This window comes from Petromyzon marinus, chromosome 1, assembly GCF_048934315.1.
Source record: "Petromyzon marinus isolate PM22_M1 ecotype Great Lakes invasive population chromosome 1, UKy_Petmar_22M1.pri1.0, whole genome shotgun sequence".
NCBI lineage: Eukaryota > Metazoa > Chordata > Hyperoartia > Petromyzontiformes > Petromyzontidae > Petromyzon > Petromyzon marinus.
The window spans coordinates 20,183,609-20,209,685 of record NC_133667.1 but is presented as its reverse complement, the minus strand read 5'-3'; the positions used below and the strand labels follow the sequence as shown (position 1 = coordinate 20,209,685).

Below are 26,077 nucleotides of genomic sequence, written 5' to 3'. Positions count from 1 at the left end.
GACGAGCGGAGCACGGCGAGCGAGCCGTGGTGACCAGGATACTGTGGAGTGTGGAGGACATGTTGAATGATGTAAATAAAGCGGTGTTTGAAGAAAGACAGAAGTTGTCCACGTAAAGTCAAACACTACACATTGTAAGGTCGCTCTCATTGCACACAAAGTGCTTGCCACAAATGAACCACAATACCTCGCTGATCTCGTCAAGGAGCACGTGCTCCTTGACAAACTCCGGCCATCCTCGCAACGGCTTTTGGCAAACATTGGACAAAGAGGATCACTGCATCGCGCACTTTCCGATGCGCTTCTACAGGCATCTTGAACGCTCTTCCTTCCGATATTAGGAAGCAACTGGAGCTATGCACTTTTAAATATAGATTGCAATTTGGATACTGTATATCCACATTGATGTATATCCAAATTACATTGCATTACATCAACAATCTTAATACGAGGAAACATGGGGAGCCATCTGAATACATGTTTTATATTCATATCAGCTTGCCGTTCATTACTCTGATAATTTAAAACCATTCATATACCAATTAATGACCCTTCACATACAATTTAACAGCTCCTGTTCTCATAAACTTAGGCTGGCCATTTATGTTTGGCGTTGTAAAAAAAACACATGTGGCATTTTTGCGCAAATTCCAAAATCCTGTTTTTGCTATACGACGCTTTTTGTATCGCCGTATTTTAAAGTCAAAGAAAATGAGCGATTTCACGAACAAGAAGGAGCAAAAGAAGATAAAGGCCGGTGCTCGGGTTCATCGCATCGCCGCTGTCCGTGCTCTAGGTCGGTGCTGGGACAGGGTGAGGCGTACTGTCAGGCAGCGTGCTCTGCTCCACGCTGGCTCCAAACGGCCCGTGGATGTCAGCGCCGTGGGACTGCACTGCGAAGATGTAGCGCGTATACGGCTTGAGGCCGCTCAGCAGCAGCTCTTCTGATGTGCTGCGGGGGGAGAAGGGGCGCAACAGCGACAAACAATTAAACCCAGACGCATGGTCTGAAAAAAAAGTGGTGGCCAATCTTCCTACACATGCCGACCAATGTCCACCATAAAAACATTTTCACGTATCACCAGGCACCGATCACGTATTTTCTTTTGAAATCAAAACTATTTTTAAAATGCCGTAATATTTTACAAAAAAATCGACTAATCTAAATAGTGGTTGTTCAAAGGGTGATGCAAACAAAATCTGGAGTTTCTTTTTTTTTTTTAAACAAATCTCATCTGCAACGGTTCCCGCAGACCAATTCCCACAGCAGTGATCTCCAGACCACAGCAGTGATCTCCACAGCAGTGATCTCCACAGCAGTGATCTCCACAGCAGTGATCTCCACAGCAGTGATCTCCACAGCAGTGATCTCCACAGCAGTGATCTCCACAGCAGTGATCTCCAGACCACAGCAGTGATCTCCAGACCACAGCAGTGGTAACCACCAATCCAGCGCAACGCCATTACGAGAGGGAATTTAAAACTGTTGACTTGCAGCTGGAGATGGCAGATTATATTATGATGGTGTGTCATGGAAAGACACAACAGTTTGGAGACATGTGATATAGTTTACATATATACACATGATATAGTTCATGTGCAACTTTATATTATGAGTAATTGGACAAAACACTTGTATACATATAGACAATTAACATATATTCACTGTGTAGTAGTCCTTTGAGAAATAAACTCTATTAGCCATCATATACTTGACTGATATAAAACAATGTTGATTATATGGTGGTGGTGTTGTGTTATTGGCTTCTAGTTGTACACTACTAACTACAGAGTTATTTTAAAGTTTAAATTAAATATTCCTGGTTATTTACAATCACACGAAACAGTTCATGGAGGGTGGGGAAAGCTGTGCTTGCTTTGAATTTTTTGGTCTTTCAACATTTTTATAAATTTGGATTCTTCCCCCATGTATGAAAATCATGGGTCCCATTCAGTGAATAAAAATTAAAAAGAAAACAGTGCTCTCATTTACCCAGAAATTCCTCACTGATTCTAAAGACCATTTTTTTCCATTGCTCCGCGTGTGCAGTGGATAACCCTCTTAGACAAATTCCCTCCTCGTGTGTCTGCCATCGTGCCCTGCCCAAGCACACTCACATTTTAACAGTTTATAATACAGTGTCTCTAACCTTGCCCTGGTTCTCTGTCCCACGTGTTCCTCTCTGAATTAGGCATTTTTGTTACTCTGTAAGATATTTTCTGAACATTGAATTGCCAATGGGATCGTCATCATGACGACCAATGGAAATGAACTCGACAAAATGATCGAATCATTTAAATGAAGAAGGCTAAAAAGTGTGGCTCCAGTTAACTATGAGAAAATCAAAAGTCACGTACAACAACAGGTTCACTAAACAATTGTAAATATATGTTCGAGAGACGCAACTTTTTGACACGTCAGAGTGTGTACAGGTGTGGGATTTATTGAAGGCGGTAATCTCCACGTTCCTCGAGCAATTGGGATGCGCACAACATCTGGGTTTCTGCCGCAAGGGAGGCACATATATATTTTAAAGAATTTCAGGAAGAGCCCTATAAGGGTACAATCGGTGTAAAACTGGTGAAAATGAATAATAATAAAATACTGAATGGGCTTTTCAACATAAAAACATAGCTGGATATTATGCACAGAAAATTATTTTCCTGATTGTAAAATGGATTTTGTCTGTGAAAATGATTCACTTTTCAGCATCATTTTACGAGTGACATGCCCAAGGCTGAAATGAACGAGTATTAGGTTTTACTGAAATGGCATTTGCTTCTAAGGTGGCTACAAAATGGTTGTCACACCTCAGCGGTGCGCTCATATTTCCAGTGGGTCGGGAAAGCACAGCGGTGGAACAAGAGCACCATTTGTGGGGTGCAGATGAGCCCACAATACACCCTCTCTTGTATAGGGAGTCCTGTGTGTAAAATCTCCGGTTAGCGAGACAGCTGTAGAGAAGATGGAGCAGTGTTGGGAGGCATTTAAACAATTAGCCTCTTCCTGCCTTTACCATTAGAAACACCTGCATTTACACTAGAAACAGCACTGCTACACCCCTGACAAACAGAGATCACACAGACTGGCAGTGTTTGTAGAAACACCTGCCTTTACACGAGAAACAGAGATTGCGCAGTGCGCTGCATAAACTCTGCCAGATGGAAGAGAGGCTTCCGTGAGATATGTAAGTTAATGGTAATGGGTTAATGAGCCAAAACCATGGCACGCACAGAAAAAAAAATCATTATAAACCCATCGCACCCGGGTTTAAAAGTCATTCCTAACCAAGGGAGGATGATGAACCCTAAAATCAATATTATGGATATCTCTAGTGCAGGCACCAGAGGATACGGTCACATCAGGCGTGCCAAGACGCTGGCTGCCAGATTACTGCCAAACGCACTACACAACAAGATTTATTGATGCGCAGTGCTGCACGCCATTCACAGATATGGTCCCCAGGAAAACATGACACATCATCTGTGCTGGAGCAATATCTCCAGGTAACATGGAAAAATAAGTCCAATACATATACGCATGTTGCTACACCTGCCTCTCGCACTGGAGCAGATTGCTTTGAAAAAATACAATTTATCTCAGTGACAAAGACGAGCAGCAAGTATATTTGGCACTCAATAATGGGTGAAAAATGCACAGACTGAATGCTGTATATGATGGGATTTTGGCTTGCGGAAAGAACCATTAATAAGCAATGATAGTCAATGATAATTGCATTGTTGCAAACGCGAGTATTTTTTATCGTGTGTATTTTTGCATATTTTATTAGTCTAGGATCAGCTAAACAAAATTATTTTTGACTTTATTCAATTCTACATGATATCTGCAGCAATAGCAATTCTTCATACTGGACTATTGTATTTTGTAAAAAAAGAAAACAGGTGGCAGAAACATGAAAAAATTGTTTCATTCTCAGCAACATAAAAAATCCTGTTCACTTAATCAAAATGTTCACATACTGTATTTTTATCATGATGTATACAGGGATTTCAGATGCACTGAGAGGGAAAAATGAAGAATTCTGATAAGGATGGACAGACGAGCAGAACATCATAACATATACACGGGATATTTAAACATACATTCAAACATGCAATTTTAAATTGTATGCTTAATTCAGTTTTAAGCTGATGCACAAACCCACCACACAGCCTCAGTATTCGCACATGAATACTGGAATAAAATCGTATTAAATTCAGTCTAATATATTTGGAGTGGTGGCGTGATGGTTAATGCATTGCATGATGAACCGAGCCCCCTGAGTTTGATTCCCAACCATCAAGGGCGAGTCGTGTATGAACAATTCCTGGGCTCCTCAACCCGTTCACCAAAACGCACTGAACAGTGAAGTGATATATCGTGGAATATCTCAGAGGCCTGACACGTGTTTTTATTTTGTGAATGTGTGTCCTACGGTAGTGTAGCGGTTAGCAAATTGTGCTACGAAGCCAGCGACCCGAGTACTCCCACTCATGGTCTTTAGGTCGACTCAGCCTTAAATGAGTACCTGGCGTGGTGTATAAACATCGCCATGAGGGAGACAAAGGCGACCGGGCATGGTGTCGGCCACCCACTCCCTCGTGTGCTTTGCTGACCTTCATAGGTGCTCGCTAACAGCACTTCCCCAAAAGTCTGTTACGGATATACGGAAGATCTCTGCCTTTGTCAGTACTTGGATAAGTCATTGTATGTGTAGTGACTGACTTGGAGACACTAAGAGTAGGAGGCACTCTGTTTATTAACACGGCATGACTGTTAACACTTTATAACTCGTCACTAAATGAACTACGGTTCCCAGTCAGGCCAGCTGGTAGAATGCCTGACTGGCGACGCCGAGATGGTGAAGACAGAGACAACGGCGATGACTCCAGCAGCAGCACGACGGGGATCCCACTCCACACGACAGCCTCGAGGTCCCCTACAGGGGCCCCTCTTATACTGTCAGCATGGCCTGGCTCCGCCCCCGGCCACGCCCACTTTCTGGAACCTACTAGCGGGTTCTTGATGTCCTGCTTCCGCAACCTTTCCCCTAGATCCCTCTCTAGTCTATCACCTGGCCTGCTGTCAGTCAGTGCTGCTGTAAGCTGCAGATCCCCTTCCCCACCAACAGACAGCGCTATGCTGCTAGGTGACCGATTCTATGTCACTACATCACCCCCCCCCCCCCCTATAAAAAATGTAGTCGTCCCGGCTGACATCACTCACCCTTGTAGCAGGGAGCTTCAAATAACAATATAAAACTGACAGGGACAATTATCAATTTCCGGAGAGAACCCACAATAATGAACCCGTGGCCCAGGGATTGAACAATGACCGACGACCGTCAGTGTGCCGCACTCCGCGAGTGTCGGGAAGGACCCCAGATCAACCGATAGCCACAGCCCGGCTCGCGCCTGCGGCCACCCACCAGAAGGCGTCGTAACTAATTTGGTCAATAATGAAAAAGGGGCGGGTTATCAAAACCTAACACTTTTGGAGCGGGTCCTCATCGCTGGGCCCCCAGGTGGGACGAGGATTGACTTCCTGGGGACATCCGGGATGATGTGTAAAAGGCCTAATGGGTGCGGCACCTCCCGAGAAGAAGAAAAAAAAGAAGGTGATGGTCGTTCCGTCACCCCCGGTCCATCTTTAGAAGGCGCTGCCGGTGGGTCTGCGGGCGTCAGGCGCTGGAATCCTGTGGGCCCGAGGAAGTGGAGATCGTCGGGGCGGAGGAAGATGAAGGCGAGGAAAATGATCCAGGGCCGGCGCAGCATCCTTTGGCGATGTGGCCCAGCTGGCCACACTTAAAACAGGTGATCGGAGACTTCCATGCTGGAAGGGGGGTCCCACCTTGCTGTTCCCGCTCCTGCCATCACCCCTCGCTTTTCCTCCCGTGCGGGCTCCGGACGAACGATGCGCAGGCTTGCTCCGGCTTCTGCAGCTCCAGCGCGTCCTCGTCTTCTGGGAATCCTGCGCAGGTGGCCACCGCGGGCCACCGCTGCAAACTGACGTGGGTCTGGATGCAGCGGGCCACCTTCAGAGATGTCAAGTCGTTCTCTTCCGTGGCAGGATGAGAGATGCCCAGCTCCTGGGCCAGCGACAGCTGTCTCTCCAGCGCCAGAGAGTCCAGCGCTGTCTGCTCCATCCGCGGATATGCTGCGTGGCCCAAGGCCAGTAACACACTGCGGAAGGCAAGAGGCGTCTCGGTCTCCCCCCGCCTTGGCAGCACGAATCTTCGACGCGCGTTGGTTGGCGGGTCGAAAATATCAGCAATCTGGGCGCATGCATGAGGCAGCATCGCTCGGTCCGCTGCGGGGATGGCCTCAAATGCCACCAAGGAGTCGTCGTCCAGCGCCGTGGGCAGAGCTCGCAGAGCCTCGTCGTCGGACCACCGTGCCAGGGTGCAAGCTGCAATGAAACAGTGCTGGAAAACCGTCCAGTTGCCCCCCGCAGCCACAAACTCCTTGATAAAAGGCAGCCGCTTTTGTAGAGCAGACACCTCCGCCAGAGCTGCCAATGGCGACTCAAATTTGACGAGAAGCGTTTCCCGCCTGGGCGGCCAAATGGCGGGCGATTGCAGCGCCCTGCTCACAGCGGGCCAAATGGTGGCCGCCCACGCGGGCGGGAGCTCCGTCGTTTCCCGTGCTGGCACGGTGGCAACGGTCGAGCTGCCTGCCTACTGCCCCCATGCTGCAGCATCCCCAGCAGACTTTGCATATCTGAGCTGGACCACCAGCTCCGATGCGACGGAGAGCAAGCCCGCGAGACGTCTGGTGAGCTCGCGCCACCCCTCTCCGACCGCCGGCAGCAAGGGGTCGACGTCCCTCCCTTGTTACTCCACCGGGACCTCCACCTCGGGACGTGTCACCGGAGTCCCCGATTCTGGGGCTGTCGGGGAGATCACATCCCCGTCGTCCTCTTCACCTGAGGACACTATCGGCGGATTCTTCCTCTTGGCCGACTTGATGAAAATATGACGATAATATTTATTTTCTTGAATTTCTTTAACACTTCTGACGCCAAATGTAGTGACTGACTTGGAGACACTAAGAGTAGGAGGCACTCTGTTTATTAACACGGCCTGACTGTTAACACTTTATAACTCGTCACTAAATGAACTACGGTTCCCAGTCAGGACAGCTGGTAGACTGCCTGACTGGTGACACCGAGATGGTGAAGACAGAGACAACGGCGAAGACTCCAGCAGCAGTACGACGGGGATCTCACTCCACACGACAGCCTCGAGGTCCCCTACAGGGGCCCCTCTTATACTGTCAGCGTGGCCTGGCTCCGCCCCCGGCCACGCCCACTTTCTAGAACCTACGACCGGGTTCTTGATGTGCCCCTTCCGTAACCTTTCCCCTACATCCCACTCTGGTCTATCACGTGACCTGCTGCCAGTTAGGGCTGCTGTAAGCTGCAGATCCCCTTCCCCACCAGCAGCCAGCGCTATGCTGCGACCTGACCGATTCTATGTCACTACATATGTTAAAACTAAATAATTTGCACGAATAACGGTTCTCCAGATTTACATTTTCTCTCTTTTTTTTTCGGTATGAATTCATCATCTGATTTTACAGTACAGTATTGATTCTGCGCAGTTGTCAAGACTCACATGTTAGTGGTGTTTGAAAATAAAATATAGGTAGTAAAATTACATACATTTGTAGTGGAGTAACGCGCATGGGGTTTTGCAAACAGTGTGCATGTACGTGTGAGGAGCCGCGGACAGCGAGGTCACATCAGGGCAAACAGGTGCTGTGAGAGAAAGCAAGGCGAGAGACGACCAATTAAGATGCATAGCCGTGATTGGTTGGCTGCAAATGCAGGGCAGAGTCGGCGCCTCGGAGTCTGCAGATTGAGGCGATAGCAGCGGACGCCAAGTGCTGGAGGCGACGGGAGGACGCCAGCTTAATTAGGGCGTTTAATGAGGAGGAGGAGGAGGATAAATACAGGACGGGTGAGGCAGGGAGTTGAGTCGGTTGGAGTGAATACGAGAGGAGAGAAGTCCGGGGCCTGCTCGACACACCTCGCCCTCTCCAGCGGTGATGGCTGATCCCCCACTGGAGGCAAGGGCGAGGTTGGAGAAGTGAGGGCAGACACGCTAGTAGTAGAGAGGCTAGCGGAATCCTAAGTGTGAGTTCGCGAAGACTAGCAGAAGAGAGGCAAGCAGAGTGTATAGCGAAAGGCTAGCAGTGGAGAAGCTAGCAGAGTGTACGGTGGGACGCTACCAGAGGGTGTAATGATAGGCCAGCAGCGGAAAGAGCGAAGCGTTGCAGGCAGGCTAGCAGTGGAGAGGCTAGGAGAGAGAGAACAGGCTAGCAGTGGAGAGGCTAGGAGAGTGAGAGAGAGAGCAGGCTAGCAGTGGAGAGGCTAGGAGAGTGAGAGAGAGAACAGGCTAGCAGTGGAGAGGCTAGGAGAGTGAGAGAGAGAACAGGCTAGCAGTGGAGAGGCTAAGAGAGTGAGAGAGAACAGGCTAGCAGTGGAGAGGCTAGGAGAGTGAGAGAGAGAACAGGCTAGCAGTGGAGAGGCTAGGAGAGTAAGAGAGAGAGAACAGGCTAGTAGTGGAGAGGCTAGGAGAGTGAGAACAGGCTAGCAGTGGAGAGGCTAGGAGAGTAAGAACAGGCTAGCAGTGGAGAGGCTAGGAGAGTGAGAGAGAACAGGCTAGCAGTGGAGAGGCTAGCAGAGTGAGAGAGAACAGGCTAGCAGTGGAGAGACTAGGAGAGTGAGAGCAGGCTAGCAGTGGAGAGGCTAGGAGAGAGAGCAGGCTAGCAGTGGAGAGGCTAGCAGAGTGAGAGAGAACAGGCTAGCAGTGGAGAGACTAGGAGAGTGAGAGCAGGCTAGCAGTGGAGAGGCTAGGAGAGAGAGCAGGCTAGCAGTGGAGAGGCTAGGAGAGTGAGAGAGCAGGCTAGCAGTGGAGAGGCTAGGAGAGTGAGAGAGAGAACAGGCTAGCAGTGGAGGGGCTAGGAGAGTGAGAGAGAACAGGCTAGCAGTGGAGAGGCTAGGAGAGTGAGAGAGAGAACAGGCTAGCAGTGGAGAGGATAGGAGAGTGAGAGAGCAGGCTAGCAGTGGAGAGGCTAGGAGAGTGAGAGAGAACAGGCTAGCAGTGCAGAGGCTAGGAGAGAGAGAACAGGCTAGCAGTGGAGAGTGAGAGAGAGAGAACAGGCTAGCAGTGGAGAGGCTGGGAGAGAGGGGGAGTGAGCGAAGCGAAGCAGGCTCGCAGCGCAAGCGGGCGAGTTGCGACGGAGTCACGTGGTGGTGGTGGTGTTGAACGCGAGGAGTTCTGTTTAATAGAAAGTGACACGGGAGAAATACATTGTCCGCGTGAAATAAAAACACAACACATTTACCAAAAAAAAATATTTTTAATATACATAGCAAAAATCTTTTGACAAATTACAACTTGAAATTGTTTTAAACATTACATTGAATAATAACTCGCATCCGAATAGAAGCAGCTTAAAACTTTCAATCAACCTTTTATCACACCATGTGATTCCAATAGCTCTCAAATACCTCCGATGAGCACGGTTGGCTATGCATGGTGCGAAAGACGTTAAATATAAATATGAACGATTTTGTATTGATAACAGATAGTGAGAACAACATGGTGTCACGGTTAGCACATTGGACTTGCAATCCAGAGGTCGCTGGCTCTTTTTCCTGGCGTGGCAGCTCATGTGATGGGAACGTTTCATAAACGCCCTGCATCTGTCCCCCTAGCAATGTGAATGAGTTCACCACATAATAATAGGGTTTTTCCCCTTTTTTCTGGCAACAAAATTTAAACCTTTTTTCAAGGATTCATGTCTGCATTAACCACAATACCTGCAGTCAAAATGCAAACAAAAACATACTATGATAATATATGATGCATTGTCCTTGAAACTGATTGGTCCACACCAAGGGACGGCTTTCTTTTGAGCCTCGACCCAATTGGTGCTTGACCACGTGACGCCAGAAGGCGTACAGCTCAAAGACAATGCACTATCAAAGTAATGAGGGCTCGGGGTGAGCATCTACATCATTAGACCTCCTTTGCCAGTACCAAAATGTAATAATAGGGTTTTTCCCCTTTTTTCTGGTAACAAAACTGAAACCTTTTTTTTACAATGATTCATGCCTGCATTAACCACAATACCTGCAGTTTCAAGGACAATGCATATATTATCATAGTATGTTTTTTTGTTTGCATTTTGACTGCAGGTATTGTGGTTAATGCAGACATGAATCCTTGAAAAAAGGTTTCAGTTTTGTTGCCATAAAAAAGGAGAAAAACCGTATTATTACATTTTGGTACTGGCAAAGGAGGTCTAATGATGAGTTCACCACAGTTAATTGATTGTCCGGTTGCAGGTCGTAGGGTAAAGTGGGGATACTCCTACCTTCCCCACAGTGTATAGCCACCATGGAAGATTAAGCTAAAATACACTCTCAAGGCGTTCACAAGATACCCTTCCTCCTGAAGTGGCGTGAGCAAGAAATTGCAGGGCTGCACCTTTATCTTTCACTGTTACCGATAGAGGTAAATATTCTGTGGAAATTGTATATCCCTTTTAAAGATGCAAATGCACCACCTATCTGCTTATAATTGAACTGATATCGCCAGTTGGGAAACTAATATAACATAAGGAAACAGCAAACGTAAAACATAAGTGATATAAGAAGGCATACATTGCGTGGCTACAAAAAAAATTGCCTAATTTGGAAATTACCCACAAATTACTCAATTTAGATTAAACATGGAAATCATCGCTCCCTACGGAACTTGGTTCAAAAGCGTTTAATGTAGCTGCTCCAAGTTTTTTTGGATCCAACTGGCAGTGTCTTCTCTGGGGAACACCACTCTGCCATGACTGTACTCTTTTAAACAGACATGATTGAGGTCGAAACAATTCAAATGCGAATGTACGTTATTGTTTTGTAAACTGATTGGGTTTGATGTACTTTATATATATTTTTATATTTTATATCTTGTTCATTAACTCTTGCTGCCACGTCTGTTTTGCTGGCGGAGTCGCCCTTGAAAAAGAGCCGCATAGCACAATGTATTATTTACTCAGACAATAAACTTCTGATTCTGAAAAGGTACTCAAACACCTTGTGTCCACTGGGACAGCTGTCACTGGGGGTCCCCTTTAAAATGTTTGAGATGAGATTTGATATAAAGTGCTCTGAGACACTCTGGTATATAGGGTGCTAATTATAAAAAATATAATCATGATCTATCTGACAATAATAAGTATTGTTTTGCTTGCAAGGTTATGTATTTCATTCGTGCAAATGAAACTAAAGGCATTTGCGAAAACAGGGCATCTTTCAAAATGTATGACTGTAATCAAAACTTTTATATGGTCAACCAGCGGCAGTGATTTAAGCATGGTGAACACTAATACGGGAGACTGCCTGTGAATGCAAGCTATTGTAGGTGTGGGCTATGAGATGACCACAGGATAGCCGTCAAGCAAATAATTGCATTCGTCTGTGCAGAGCTTGGAGTTTTATCTGGTTGTGTACTTTTTTTATTTCAGGTATTCTAATTTTCTTCCAGATAACAAATGCTAATTCATGGAATTAGTCTAATATCCCAAATACAGGACCCATCACTTTACAAAAAATACACTATTTGGTATTAACCTATAGACGTTGCTAGGCACCATGTGAACTAAACTTACATGCGATGCAAAACATCTAAAAACAAGTAATAACGAATATCGTGCATTTTAATTATTATTAAAATGCATGATATTTGTTTTTTTCCCAAAAAGTAAGAGATACATTTCTCTGTTTCCATCAACCTACGAATCATGTCCGGATCAGTTTAGTTTGTTGTCCTTCTCTGCACCTCTGATAAGCATGGTTAGCTACGTGCCGTGCAAAATAAGTTCAACATACATCAAAATAGGGCCATACATGCATGCACAAAAAGCAAGTCAGAATAGGGAATGCTCACCACGTGAAATAGAGGACGTATGAGGCATTAAACACTTCGCTGGGGCTGCAACGGACGGTGTAGTTGACGATCTTGGCGGCGGAGAAGAGGGGCTTCCTCCAGTGCAGCCACATGGTGGTCGAGCCGTTGGGGGTGGCCGTGATGTGAGTGGGAGGCAGCGGCACGTTGGGCTGTACGGATGGATCTGCAGAACAAGCTCACGCTGGAGTCCACGTGTCTTTGCTACCATAACATCACTCACGTGCCAATTGAAATATATATATAGGGGGTCAATACATTCATACAAATTTGATGCTGCTACTGAGTGCAAACTGCAGTGGTAGTGCCCACCTCAGACATTAACAAGGTTTCACTGAACGTTGCCTGGGCTGTGTGGGCTGTAATTCACAGCTGTTACAGTCTTTTTACGTGTGTGTGTGTGAAGTGGGGGGAGGGGGGGGGTTATTTTGTATCTCCCTTGCCAACACAGTAGTGCTGCTACCTTAATCATACCGAGCCAATTGGATCCTGACCCCAAGCAAACAGCTTGTGACATCCCTTGGCTTCAGCCATCGACAGCCACATTAAAAATTGCAAACTCAGTGGATCTGAAGGCATAGATGTAATTCGCCATCAAAATACCTCAGTTTTAGGGCAATGTATTGTTTATTTAAATGCTTTCACAAAAAAAATATCAATGATTTCTACATTTTAAAAAAATAGCGTGAATTAAATTTTGTTAATGATTTCCACATTTAAAAAAATATCATGAATTTAAAATTGTAAAATGTAAACCCCTTTCACCATGTCTGAAATATATGGGCAGATGTGGTAAACTAAATAATGAGTAAAAGTAGTTTAATGTATTACCTGTAAGAAAACAACCCGGTAATTACAATGTAAGAGATACAAGAATGAACTAAAATTGCGAACACGTGTTATATTATGCTAAAATAGAGGGTAACAATACTTAGCTTTATGAATTGTAAAACCTGACAGCATAAAAACACAAACTCCGGTCATCTTCACAGCAGTGGCTTTTCATTAACCATCGAACAAAGATGGTTACTGCATTGCACGCTTTCAGATGAGCTTCTGCAGCAATCTGGGATGCTCCTCCTTCCGATATTAGGAAGCCACTGAAGATATGCACTTTTAAATCTAAACTGAAAACTAATTTCTTTAGAACTGCTTTTGTGCGTTTAATTTGTTGTCCTTCCCCCGCACCTACGATTAGCACGGTTGGCTATGTATGGTGCGAAATAAGTTCAAACAAAAACACATACTACAAGGTTTGTAGTGGGTGTAATCATGGCAGTGAACATTCTCACTGGGGATGGGGCATGTGGGTGGGGCATGGGGGCCCCCTCCACAACACTGCCAACCACCTGGCTTAGAGCTGTTTAATTACATACGATGTAGACGATGATAAAAATGATGGCAGATGATTTTAATTGAAGTTGACGATGAGACGAATGGTAAAGATGACGAATGGTGAGAAGAGACGTGATGGTGACTTCGATGTTAAGTTAGTAATAATGGTGATAATGTTGATGATGTTGACAATCATGGCGACGAGGATTTTGGTATTGACGGCAACATGAATTATAAATGCATGATTATGATTCTTGATGAGGGCAGTGATGACGGGCGAAGAGGGAGATGCCCCAGTACCTTCTTTAGATCCCATCTTCACTCCTTAAATTCCGAACAACAAAAGCACAAGCCACTACTCCTACATTTTTCTACATCGAATATCCAAAATGAATATGCACGTACACTATGGCCATTGACAGCTAATCGCAGTGCGATTAATGTAAAGCTCAACTCGCATAATCCATTTTAAATAAATCATGGAGAAATCCTCATGTTATCCGTTTGATTACAACCTGTCATTCACAACTGTAGCCGATGGCCAATTTTTTTTTATTGATGTCCAGTGCACGCCAATTCTGTAGAAAGGCTTAGCTGCACTGCAGCAGTAAATATCTTCGATTTAAATTGTTTTTTTGTCTACGTCTATACAGTGCCTGAAAAATACAGAGATGATTGCCCATGAGTAATGTTATACGTATGTATGCAGAACTTCTTTCGCACCGTACATAGCAAAACGTGCGAACCGGAGGTGCGGGGGAAGGGCAACAAACTAAACACAAAAAGCAGTTCTAAAGAAATGAGTTTCCAATCGAGATTTAAAAGTGCATAGCTCCAGTGGCTTCCTATTATTGGAAGGAAGAGCAGTCCTGACGACCGCATAAAGTACACGGGTGTAATATAATAAATTACTGTCTCTCCAATACTGGTTGAAGACCTATACATGCCGTTTCATTTATGGAGGTTGCTTGCCAGTACTTTACTGGGCTTGTCAGTGTGGGTTGGTGAAGGGGGTGGTGGAGGCGGTGAGCCCACTGATTTTAGCCATGCAGAGGGATAAGTACTCAGGTTGCCAGGTACACATCACTAAGCACCATTCTATTCTTGCATATGGCAATATGTTCAGTAGCTAAATGCGAATGTCGAGGTCTGAGAGCCATGGGAAGGCTTCAGGAGAGAGTCTGTGGAGTTTTGTTATTCTGCCGTCGAAGGAGTGCAGACTGCATGGCTCATAGTTTTGGTTGGATGGCCACAGTCACGACACCACAAAAACGTGTGTTGGTTATAGCCCTCGCTATAGTCATTCATAGTGCTTGTTAGAATCGAGAAAACTCTTCTCAGATAAGCAGCACTCTGCCAATGGACTCAAAGCTGCTAGGAATTACGTGCACGATATATGTGGGGTGGTTGGTAAAATATTAATTCAGCTGCCCAATCAATCTACCTCACTCAAGCATCTATATTTTTTATTGGATAAAGCCAAGATTCTAAATCCTTAACTGCAAACTATTTCTCCCTTATTGGATGTGATCTGGTGACAGGTGTGCTGATGTGCGTTTTTGCTCAATGTTTTCAGTTTAGCCGAACGATTTGAAAATCCACAAGCTTGTCAATTTACAGGCATTATTACATGGCTCAAGGTACTTGCATCTGCATCTTTGCCAGTAGATAATGAGAGAATTTCCTCACCTATGATGAGCTTTCTATATTCTTACATATACATATTTTATTAAGCAGAGAAAAAACGAAATGTCCAGAGTCCATCATGAGTAATTTATCCCAGCATCACTATTTAATGATCCTGTTATTTCATTGTTATACCATGATTATTGAATATGCACGACCTTACCAATGCGTAATAGACAACACATGTCAAACCTCACCAAGCACTGTTGCAAAGCATTCTGGGTAATCCAGTACAAACACCTCATTCGAGACCCAAACATTATTTAAATGCATGCAGGTTTTGTTGTTGTATCGCACTTGATAAGAACACTTTTTGGAAATCTATCCTGTCTGTGTGTGCTTGTGTGCCCACGTGTATACAAGCACCTAATTCTAGACCCAAACATCGCACCTCCTGGCGTTGACATTCCTCGAAGACACTGGTGGAACCATCAACCGCATTAGAACATCAACAGGCCAATGCGCACATCTCCTTCATAAACGGGAAATTAAAGACACAAGCGACAGTTTAAAACTGTGGCCATGAAACCCCAAAACTATGGACCATATGTTTAACCACTGTAGTGTGTGCTCCTTCAATAGAGGAACAGTAAAACTACACAAACTGTCTCCATACGTTCTCTCGTTAGACCTCAACATTGGCATTTAACTCCTGAACATATTGCCGTACACAAGAATATAATATATTGTATGCTAAGAGGATCATTTCCTTGCAGACTTATATGAGCCAAAATAATTGTAGTAAATACGCAAACTTTAGACCAGCTTTGCCCATCTTGAGCTCATGAGCAGTCAGGTACACTAAAATAAATACTGATGATTTACCAAATATTATTGGTAAGGGCTATCTCTCCACACTGTCGGTCAATATCACAATTCCACCACAGCACTCAGTAAGGTTTTATACAAAATTGTATTAATAAAAAACAATACTGTTTACAATAATGTTTTGCATGCCCATGAATTGACCTTAGGTCACTCACTAGGTTTGTAGGCAGTGTGCTAACCACTGTGGCACGTAAAGCTATGTTACAGCTAAACAAACATTTGCAGAACACCTCCAAATACGATGTGCCCTTCTAACTTTAATGATTGAGTACATGTGCAAGGATTTACCAATTTGCAGAGCTCATGTGTCAGTGGCCTGGACTTGACGTATGGCCAAGAAACTACTCTACCTCCTCAATGCTTATATTCATACGGCATGTTGGGTACACACTTCAGGCAGAATAGCGTTAGCAATCATCCTAGCCAGGCTTCAGCTACCACACGACCCCAAACACAAACGGGAATGCATTCGCCCAAAGACAAAGATCCCCCGTATAGCCTGCAACAGATTTTTGGGGTAAGTGATGTTAGCAGGCACCTATGAAGGCAGGCACAGCACACGAAGGGGTGGGTGGTCAGCATCACGCCCGGATGCTTTTGTTTCCCGAGTGGCGATGTTTACACACCGCACCAGGTACTGATTTGAGGCTGAGTCGACCTAGGGGAGGCCCATGACCGGTTCGGATACTCGTCAATGGCGTTGGCCGTAAGTGGGAAATCAAACTGGGGTCGCCGAGTTCACAGCGCAGCGCGCTAACCACTGCACTACCGCCCTCCACGTGTGTGCAAAATGCATCCGCACACACACACACACACGCGCGCGCACAGAAACGTGTAACGGTACCTACCAACGCTTGGACTCCGTGCTGTCTTCCCCTTCCACACCGCGGCGTAGCCATCGCTGTGCTTGTTGTATGCCACCAGCTTCACCTCGTACAGAGTGTCGTGCTCTGCACAGCACGCATCACAACGGGTTGTTGCCCATTTCCTCTGTAGGCTTGACATTTATGCACGGGTTTATCTAAAAACTTACATGAGTGATAAAGTTCACAATCGGCTACTCCATTCTTTCAGTATGTGTGTTTTCACAGTATGTGGGATAGTATTCCGTGCATGCATGTGTTGTGTAGAATACTATGTGTATGTTTTTAAATGTTTCATGTAACGTGATACAAGCGTAACTACTGTCGAGCTGGAGTGATGGAATCAGCTCATGTCCAGGTTCTAGACGGATTGTTTTATTGCCAGATTGTGTGGGATGGTGATGAGGAGGACTTCGTCCAGCAGCGGATGAGTTATGACTTATCATCATCAGCCATGGTCAATCCACTGCTGGATAAGAGTCTAACGCCATGCCATCCCAATAATCTCCAATAATCCCTCTCACTCCTGAACATTCTAAACTAAACAAAAACTTCACATTTAAATTTTGATTTAAAGCTTTCGTGACTGCAGGGATTCATATTCTTGGTTCTTTCGGTAAAGTCACGTAGAAGGGAAACAATAAAATAATAAAAATATAAAACAATACAATTCTCAAGACGTTTCGACTGCAACACAAGCAATCATCATCAGGTGTGAAAACCACAGCAAGAAAATTTGAAAAAAAGTGGCAGATCACTGTTATAATTCAGTAGGCTCACATGACATTGACTTCTCCAAGACAGTGGTTCTTTGCAAACCATCTGGCTACCATGAGAGATTCGTTCATGAGGCTATAAATTGATTTATATATCTCTGCACTTTGAAATATACAAACACAGAGACAATTTCAACCGAGAAGATGGATTATGGCTTAGCAATCATTGGAAGGATTTGATAAACCATTTCGGTTCTTAATTGATTGTTCACGCTTACGATGGCTTTCAGACCGCATCCATTATTTTCGTCTCCCCCCTCCTCTTTTCCGAACATAGATGGACTCGTCCATCTGAATAACTGCCAAATCTCTCTCCGTGGTGCTAACGTTAAAAAAAAACCGCCACTATTTTCAAATGTTCTTGCTGTGGTTTTCACACCTGATGATGATTGCTTGTATTGCAATCGAAACGTCGTGAGAATTTTATTGTTTTATATTTTTATTATTTTATTGTTCCCTTCTACATTACTTTACCAAAAGAACCAAGAATAAAAAAAAACTTAACAGTTTTTATTTTCGCTGGTAAGGCCCACTAAGCTATATAATTATTTTTCAGAAGCGACCTGGCCACAAATGATAGCTCAACGAAGTGGTTTATCATGTGGAAATTTATAGCAGCCAAATACTCTAAACGCATGTTTCTAAACGTGGAGGGGGGAAACCGGAAGACCCGGAGAAAAATCCACACGACCATGGGGAGAACGTGCAAACTCCAAATATACAAGCATCAGGGTTGGGATCGATGCCCACAACCTCCTCCATACCAGGCGAGGTAGTTAACATCTCGCCACCACGGCACCCAGGGGCGGAGCCAGGGGGGGGGGGGGGGGTGACAGGGGTGACATTCTGCGTATAAGTGTACGACACTCGGTCTGGCGGACTCCGTGCAACTGCATTGTCAGAGTGTGTCCGCCAACCGATGGCGTCTAGTTCAACAGCCTGACGACTCTCTAATCATTCTTGAAATTAAAATTTGCTGAATGTCACCCCGGCCTGAAATCCTGGCTCCGCCCCTGACGGCACCCCTCATTCCATTACACGCTCCCTGCAGTGGTAATCTTGTCGGGCATGTTCTCTCCTTTGAATGCCATTCCATCACCCGTCTCGAGCATTGGCTTTCATCCCTTCCATCCATGATGTTTCATGCCGTCGCCCACTTACGTTCCTTAACATTCAGTGCTGTAAACAAGTTTCATTCGTTCTCCGATTCACGTGTTACTATGTCTGTCTCTCATGTAATTCCAGGCACGGGTTTATATAATGGTATTTCATTATATGCATGTGTATCGATTAGGTATTCTTTAAAATGAACCACCAAATGTATTTATGTTATATGATTTAAATAATTAATATTGAATGTGTTTGTTGGATAATAAATATTCAACAATTACTGTGTATTGAGCACCGACTATGGCGTGTCAAAGAGTCCGGGTGTGAGATCCAGGTTGACATTTGTCATAAAGAAAACGTGATTACTCATGTGTCTCTGAATTGATTTATATCTCTCTGCACTTTGAAATATCCATACAAAATGCTTATGCAAAGACATGTAATGATAGTTTAAGAGCTGACCTGAGATGCCACGTACTGACTAAGTAAGTTACAATTCTGGCAGGAGGAAGGACGTGAGGGTGAGGTCTTGTGAAGAGAGAGAGATGGCAAGAGAGACCTCTTTATCTTTGGTCAACTACGTAACATAATCTGCATTGTCATCAAAATAAGCAGATTTCCCAATTGTATTTCTGAGTGTATTCATATCTCCAAAGTGTTGAAAATAAACACTTTGTAGTCAGTAAATGTACATGCTTTACATAGGCAGATACTCCTTGTCTTACATAAAGTGCAGAAGAATTGTCACTCTGGAAACGTGTGGAAGCACGCGATCCATCGAGATTTTGTGGCACTCTTTAAATAAATGGAACAGACACGGCGACGGGCTCGTGCCGCAAGACTTTGCGTTCATGAAGTGGCTATGCACCTATGAGGCCAATTGAAATGTCCAGGTTCATAGCAGGGTGGCTGGGTGGCTCAGGGGGCTAATACCATGTCAAATACTGAGCCGGCACCACTGAGATCCTGGGTTTTGGGCAGCCACCCGTTGATTAAACTGGGTTCTCAACTCTCAAGTGTAGTTATCTGATGGTCTCAGCTGGGTTTCGGCATGGAAAAAAAACAATATCATTACATGGCATAGATTTTTTTTTGCGTAGTTACTGTGAGTACACTATAGCGCTTAAGATTGTACATTTTGGTTTGTTGGTTAGGTCGCCGGTTTAATCTCCACCGGTTGAAACAATGGTGCAGGTTTCTGAAATACCCCATCTCTATCCACCCAGCACTATAAATGCGTACACCACTTTTCATTGTCAAGTCGTGTTTGGTGGGGTAAAGTGTGGGCACTCCCGCCTGTTCTAAGACATCTGGCCAGCATGGAAGAGTCGACTAGAGAGGTTCTCTTGAGCTTCCTGTCGTGGAGGCCCTTCTGTCAGCAATGGCGTTATGTAAGAAATTGCAGAGCTGCATTTTTACCTTAACATTTTTATAAAGGCACGTAGAAGGGAAACAATAAAATAATAAAAATATAAAATAATAAAATTCTCACGACGTTAAAAGACTAAAATAATAATATATTTTTTATTATTTTAGTCTTTCCCTTCTACGTGACTTTACCGAAAGAACCAAGAATATGAATCCCTGCCGTCACGAAAGCTTTAAATCAAAATTTTTATAATGCTTTCCCACCTTATGACGGATGCTTGTGCTGCGCCCGAAACGTCGTGATTTATTTTATTTTCTACCTACGTGACTTTACCGAAAGAACCAAACAGTATGGATTCCTGCAGTCACAAAAGCTTCAAATCAAGATTTAAAATGTGTCTAATACTCTTTGTAGGGCTCAAAAAAGTATGTATGTAGTATCATAAGGTGGCCTCAGAATTAGTTCTGATGCCAGAGGGCATTCACTGATACGGGGTGGTACACTGCCCATTGTGAGAATTGTAAATCTAAATGTCTTCATGTTATGACATATATAACACATTCTTTAAACAATGGAGCAAATGCAATATATCCAAGATTTTTAATCCTCGTCTATCATACTGAGATCTATCACATTATGTTGGTAGTTAACAAGTGGTGAAAAGGTGTAGTCCAGTTCGTAAAGTTTGTGTTGCCCACATTGCATCCAAGATGTAGAATGCATTGCTTAAGCTCATCCATTTATCCAATTTGTTTCCTTTTGTTTTAAAATAAATCTGCTTTAATTAAACATGCATGCTTACTGACTTTATATGATTATGATCGACAGATTCTCTGACAATTATATTTAAGATACATCATTTGTCGTAGGAAAACTGTGTGTGCGAGAAAACTGCTTGCATGACATTCGTATTCCAATGGGCCATTTAAAATAATGTATTCATGGATTTGTAACATTTTACAAAAGCACCTATTTTTGTTTCTTTAAATGTGAACAAAAACCATCCAATGCATTTGATTTAGGGTAGCAACTGTGACAAGACGACAATATTTTACACGAGAAACGATTTACCTTTAAACCGTTTTGCTACATATCGTTAAACTGTCATTATTGTTGCTGATTTTGTTTTTCCTACTTATTTTATTTCCGAACAGAATATTAATGAAATGACAAACTTGATCATCACAGTTGTAAATAAATAACTATTATGCACTGAATTAGTGCTTGTGGAGTACTTGATGGTATGGCAATTACATGACATCATAATTTTAAGTTTATTGTAAATCATTTATTATTGAGTAACGGAAAGCATTTGCAATAAAGACGTCAAGGATTGTTATGATGAGAACGACTCAGCAGGCTTATGTCGAGCAGTTCCGGATTAAGCTAGTGCGGGGCCTGTAGCATTTGTTATAAAGGCGCCCTAAATATATTAAAAAAACACTAATATTAAAACACACATGTTTAACTTGCATAGTAAAGTAATTGTATTTTTTTCATTTTCTAGACAGCCAGATAATACGACAAACCGCTAACCTTAAACACCCGGTCGTTCATAAAAGTTGAAGGCAGGATAGTACTATAGTAATAGAGCAAGTGCAGAGTCACTGAACCGGAATTGATAGCTTGAAAGCATTTAGCATATGTTATAAAGGCGCCCTAAATATATTTTTAAAAAACACTAATATTAAAACACACATGTTTAACTTGCATAGTAAAGTAATTGTATTTTTTTCATTTTCTAGACAGCCAGATAATACGACAAACCGCTAACCTTAAACACCCGGTCGTTCATAAAAGTTGAAGGCGGGATAGTACTATAGTAATAGAGCAAGTGCAGAGTCACTGAACCGGAATTGATAGCTTGAAAGCATTTAGCGCGGGGCCCTTGAAAATGCGGGGCCCGTAGCATATGTAGCTACTTTTGCTACGAGGATAATGATATTATGCGGCACTGATGTCGAGTGAACTGCAATGGAAGAACCTTGAAGTAATCTTCATTCCTACTGGAAGTATGGAAAACCGCAACAACAAAAAAACAATACAATAAAAATGTGAAGTAAAAATCAATCAATCTTAATTTTTAGTGGCAATATCACCCACAATAGAGGTGGCATCAGTGCACATTACACTAGAATGGGAACGGTACAGGGGGGCGGGGCATGGAGCAACAGGAATTAAAACAGAAACCCGCCACGGCCTCAGCGGCTAACACCGACTGAGCAGAGTGAATTGCAATTGCCCGCAAAAGAAAGTGCATCCGTGCGCAACGAATAACAAAGGAAAGGTCAGTGGTAAATACAAATATATAAAGTGAGTGAAATATTTTTTTTTAAATAGGAAATTGACATTGAGATATTCACCATATAAAGAAATTCGATACGTGTCGTAAAATGAACAATTATATCGCAGAAGCCTTAATTGTAACATTTGTGAAACTTAGATTTATGCCTGTTTTACCATTGTTACAAACGGCAAAATCCAGATAAATGTGCCATGGGAGCAAGAGCTCTAAAGTGATGATAATGCACAAGTAAGGACTAATGAGCGTGATTATTAACCAAATTTAGAATGTATAACGTTGCCAAACCATAAAGATAATTTCCATGAACATATAATTTAAACTAAGTGGATTTTCCATCTTGGGTCTGGTATATTTATGATATATTCTTTATATCTATAAATGTATGAAAAACAGGAGCATTCCAACTGACAGACAACAATATGAGTTTCAGATTGGCTGGACCCCACTGAACAAGGGAATCAAGGATAATGAGATCAGAGATGATGGGGAGGAGGACTGTGATATTGTAAATTATAATTTTGTTTAAGTTAGTCCAATTGAATGCATTTATTATTCTGCAGGGACATCTGAATACACATTTTTTTGCCTTTGTCTCAATATCACACAAATGTCATATAATGAAGTAAGTATCAATTTAGCACACTCGCAAAGCAGTGCAGACTCACGTGTTAGAGAATTGACCACGGAAGGAGATATAACATAACGAAAGATTCCTTCCAGTGACACCAGGAGCGCACGCTCTCACACGCCCTGACACAGAGAAGTGTTATTTACATGAGAACCAAAACAATAATATTTTATTGTCAGAGCTGACATTTTTGTGATTTAAGTCATACTTTTTTTTTATATATGATAGGGTTTTTGTGTGAAATCATTGATGACCAGGCTGAGACTATAAACTCGTGAGACTTTGTAACCAGGTTCGAATCACAGGTGACCAAGTCCACATTTGAACTAAGGATCCTTAGCAATGTCAAGTCAGTGCTTACCACTTTGAGTAAACATTTTTTTTATTTATATCATTCTAAAATGCGATAATTATGCTGCATTTGGTACATTATCTCACAGGTTGTAATCCTCACATGTGATGTTGAACTTATGTAATTCTTATTCTTTGTTCTTTCGGTAAAGTCACGTAGAAGGGAAACAATAAAATAAAAATAAAAAATATATAAATATTTTATTGCTTCCCTTCTACGTGACTTTACCGAAAGAACCAAGAATATGAATCCCTGCAGTCACGAAAGCTTTAAATCCAAATTTATGTAATTTTGTCTACAAATTGTCAGGTGGTAGTGGAATTCAACCATGAACGTCACTTGAACTGGCTAATTTGTGAGCAAGCTGATAACTAGGCTTTCCAGCCTTTCTCCTATATATACTATATATACGTTTAAATACATCAATTTGGTGTCAAGAACCTTGCCTTGTGGCAGTTTGGTCAAAATGCAACAACCCCATTATTTGAATTTCACACATTTTTTTCTCTTGTATCATAAATAGGATTGTGTGAGTATATATATATTATGCACACGCATGCTTAGGGGTCTAATCATTAGTTGTTGCTGGGGGCCCCAATTTCTCTGCAAAACTATAAGAGCACCTCTGATTTTTTTTGTAGACTGCAAGCCTCCCTATATATACTTTGGTCATGCTGAGTCATTAGTCTCATAGTTCCATGGCAAATAATATACTGTCACACTTCGTTCAGGGGCTGGCAATCTGCCAAATGGCCAGTTGCACTTTCCAAAAAAATCAGCTTGCCGAAGAGACCATTGGAAAATTATTATTGAAATGATTTATCTAGCAAGACACTAATTACTCAAAGCAGCTTATTATGAAAAATGTTGGACAAGCTGCCAAAGGCTGTTTGGATCATTATAGTATTGGTGCGCTCTCCCCAGCCTAATACATAATGCAGATTTCTAAATTAGGCTGCTTGCTGAGCAGGTGATGCACACACACAAAAACTGAAAGAAGCCAATGTAACTTGAATCACCTAAATTTTGATTTAAAGCTTTCGTGACTGCAGTAATTCATATTCTTAGCTCTTTCGGTAAAGTCACGTTGAAGGGAAACAATAAAATAATAATATATATAAACAACCGAATGGGCTAAGAATTTGAATCACCTAATGCAGGACAATTCCTGTGCTTAGTACAAAATAATAATTAGGATCGTAGCGGAGGATATAAATAACAAAATAGGTAAGCGGACAATATATTTCCTTCAAACATCTGTCTTGCCACGTAAGTAAAACAATCGGCCCAATGGCCTTCTGCGAGTGCTTAATTTCAGCATCATTGATTCAAAATAATCAAATCCTAGACCGGTTTCAACACACAGTGTCTCATCAGAAGAGTCTGACTTGCTTGAATCAAAGCTGGGGAACTGCAGGGTGTTGTAATTGAGGGCCTATTCTTTAAAGATATGGGTCCTAATTTGACACAGAATCATACAATACATAACTGAAAATAATGAAATGTACCAATTAATCATATTAACTTTTGGTGCGATATTTTCCCTTGAAAAAATCCATTCAAAACAAAACTATGTTTTAAGTGTAGTGAATTTGATGCAGTAGTTTTCATCAAACCACGCACGAAATACATTCGGACTCGCATACATTTATTTTGTGCTTCATATACTATTCATAAAATAAAACAATTGTCTGGTCGTTACAGCAAAGGCTTATTGAAGAAGCACCATGGAGGCAGAATTCTTACGGAGGTAAACGTAATTCCAGCACCTTTAAAAAAAAATGCTGAAATCCCCAGTTATGAATCAAAATATCTGCCACCACTTTTGGAAGGCATTCTACCGTGTGTGCATCAGGTGCGATTGTCAAACTCCCCAGGATAGGGCAGAGTCAGGCCAAGGCCAGATATATTTGAAATGTCCCTGTAAATCACAGTCGGTGTTTCCACACTCGTAATCATGAACGTATGCAAGGTAGCGAAATTACACGGTAGAGGATATGGGGAAATTGTGGAGAGGATTGCATGCGATTCTCCGTGTTTTTACTCTGCTGTAAAGTGGTGGAAAATCTGAAGGAAATTCCTCCTGGTTTTAGCTCCTCGAATCCAGTATGTCCAAGCGAAATTACTCAATTCTTCATGTTATACAGAGTCTATAAATATGTGGAAGTCATTCTGCAAGCTATAATTTCTTATATGTGTTGCTGTACTTTCTAATACACAAACGCATGCACTTGAGTGCATGTGTTCTTGGGCTAATTGTATGTGTGGAATGCATGCATGCTATCAAATACATAAATTGCACAAACTTGCTTCTGGGCTGTCATTTTAGATTGTCAGTAAGAAAAACAATAATTGACTTCACTGGGTAAACAAAGAAACAATTTAAATATTTCAGCCGAGGAGTCTTCTGGGCCAGTGTTTCCAGCAGCATTAGTCTCGTTTGGTTTCTGCTTTCTGAGCATCAGCATCAGCATATTGTTAGTTGAAGAAATGGAGCCGGGCTGCTGAACGAAATTTGTAAAAAAAAAAAAGCCTGTTAAGCACAGTCCAGAAAATTGTACAAAATGTAATGAAGTAAAATTCTTCCTCTCCGTGATCCTACTACCTGCTAACCTTAATAGTCATGTGCGTTGTAGGTCTACAAAAACACGAATCGTCCATGCTTAGTATCTGCATTTTTCCATATCCTGCTTTACCAAAATACTTCTTATTATCTGTGATTTTTTTTTCATGATTAAGAGGAGACAGGTGACAAATTCATCCAACTCTCCGTGGATTATTCTACATTTTTAAAACACGGAAATTGAATCAATATCAAGCAGTGAAAACCAAACAGCCAAAAAGTGCACCAAA

General features: G+C 42.8%; 1 protein-coding gene across 1 annotated transcript in view; it reads right to left on the bottom strand.

The window, feature by feature from the left end:
- The window catches only part of LOC116951417 (immunoglobulin superfamily DCC subclass member 4-like), a 346,431-nt gene that overhangs the window by 57,635 nt on the left and 262,719 nt on the right, over positions 1-26,077 (bottom strand). The window contains exons 13-15 of the mRNA XM_032970032.2: positions 16,670-16,771; positions 11,955-12,138; positions 825-952 (exon numbers count right to left, since the gene is read on the bottom strand). Of these exons, the coding sequence (XP_032825923.2) occupies positions 825-952; positions 11,955-12,138; positions 16,670-16,771 (414 nt within the window). The remainder of the gene's footprint in view (positions 1-824; positions 953-11,954; positions 12,139-16,669; positions 16,772-26,077) is intronic.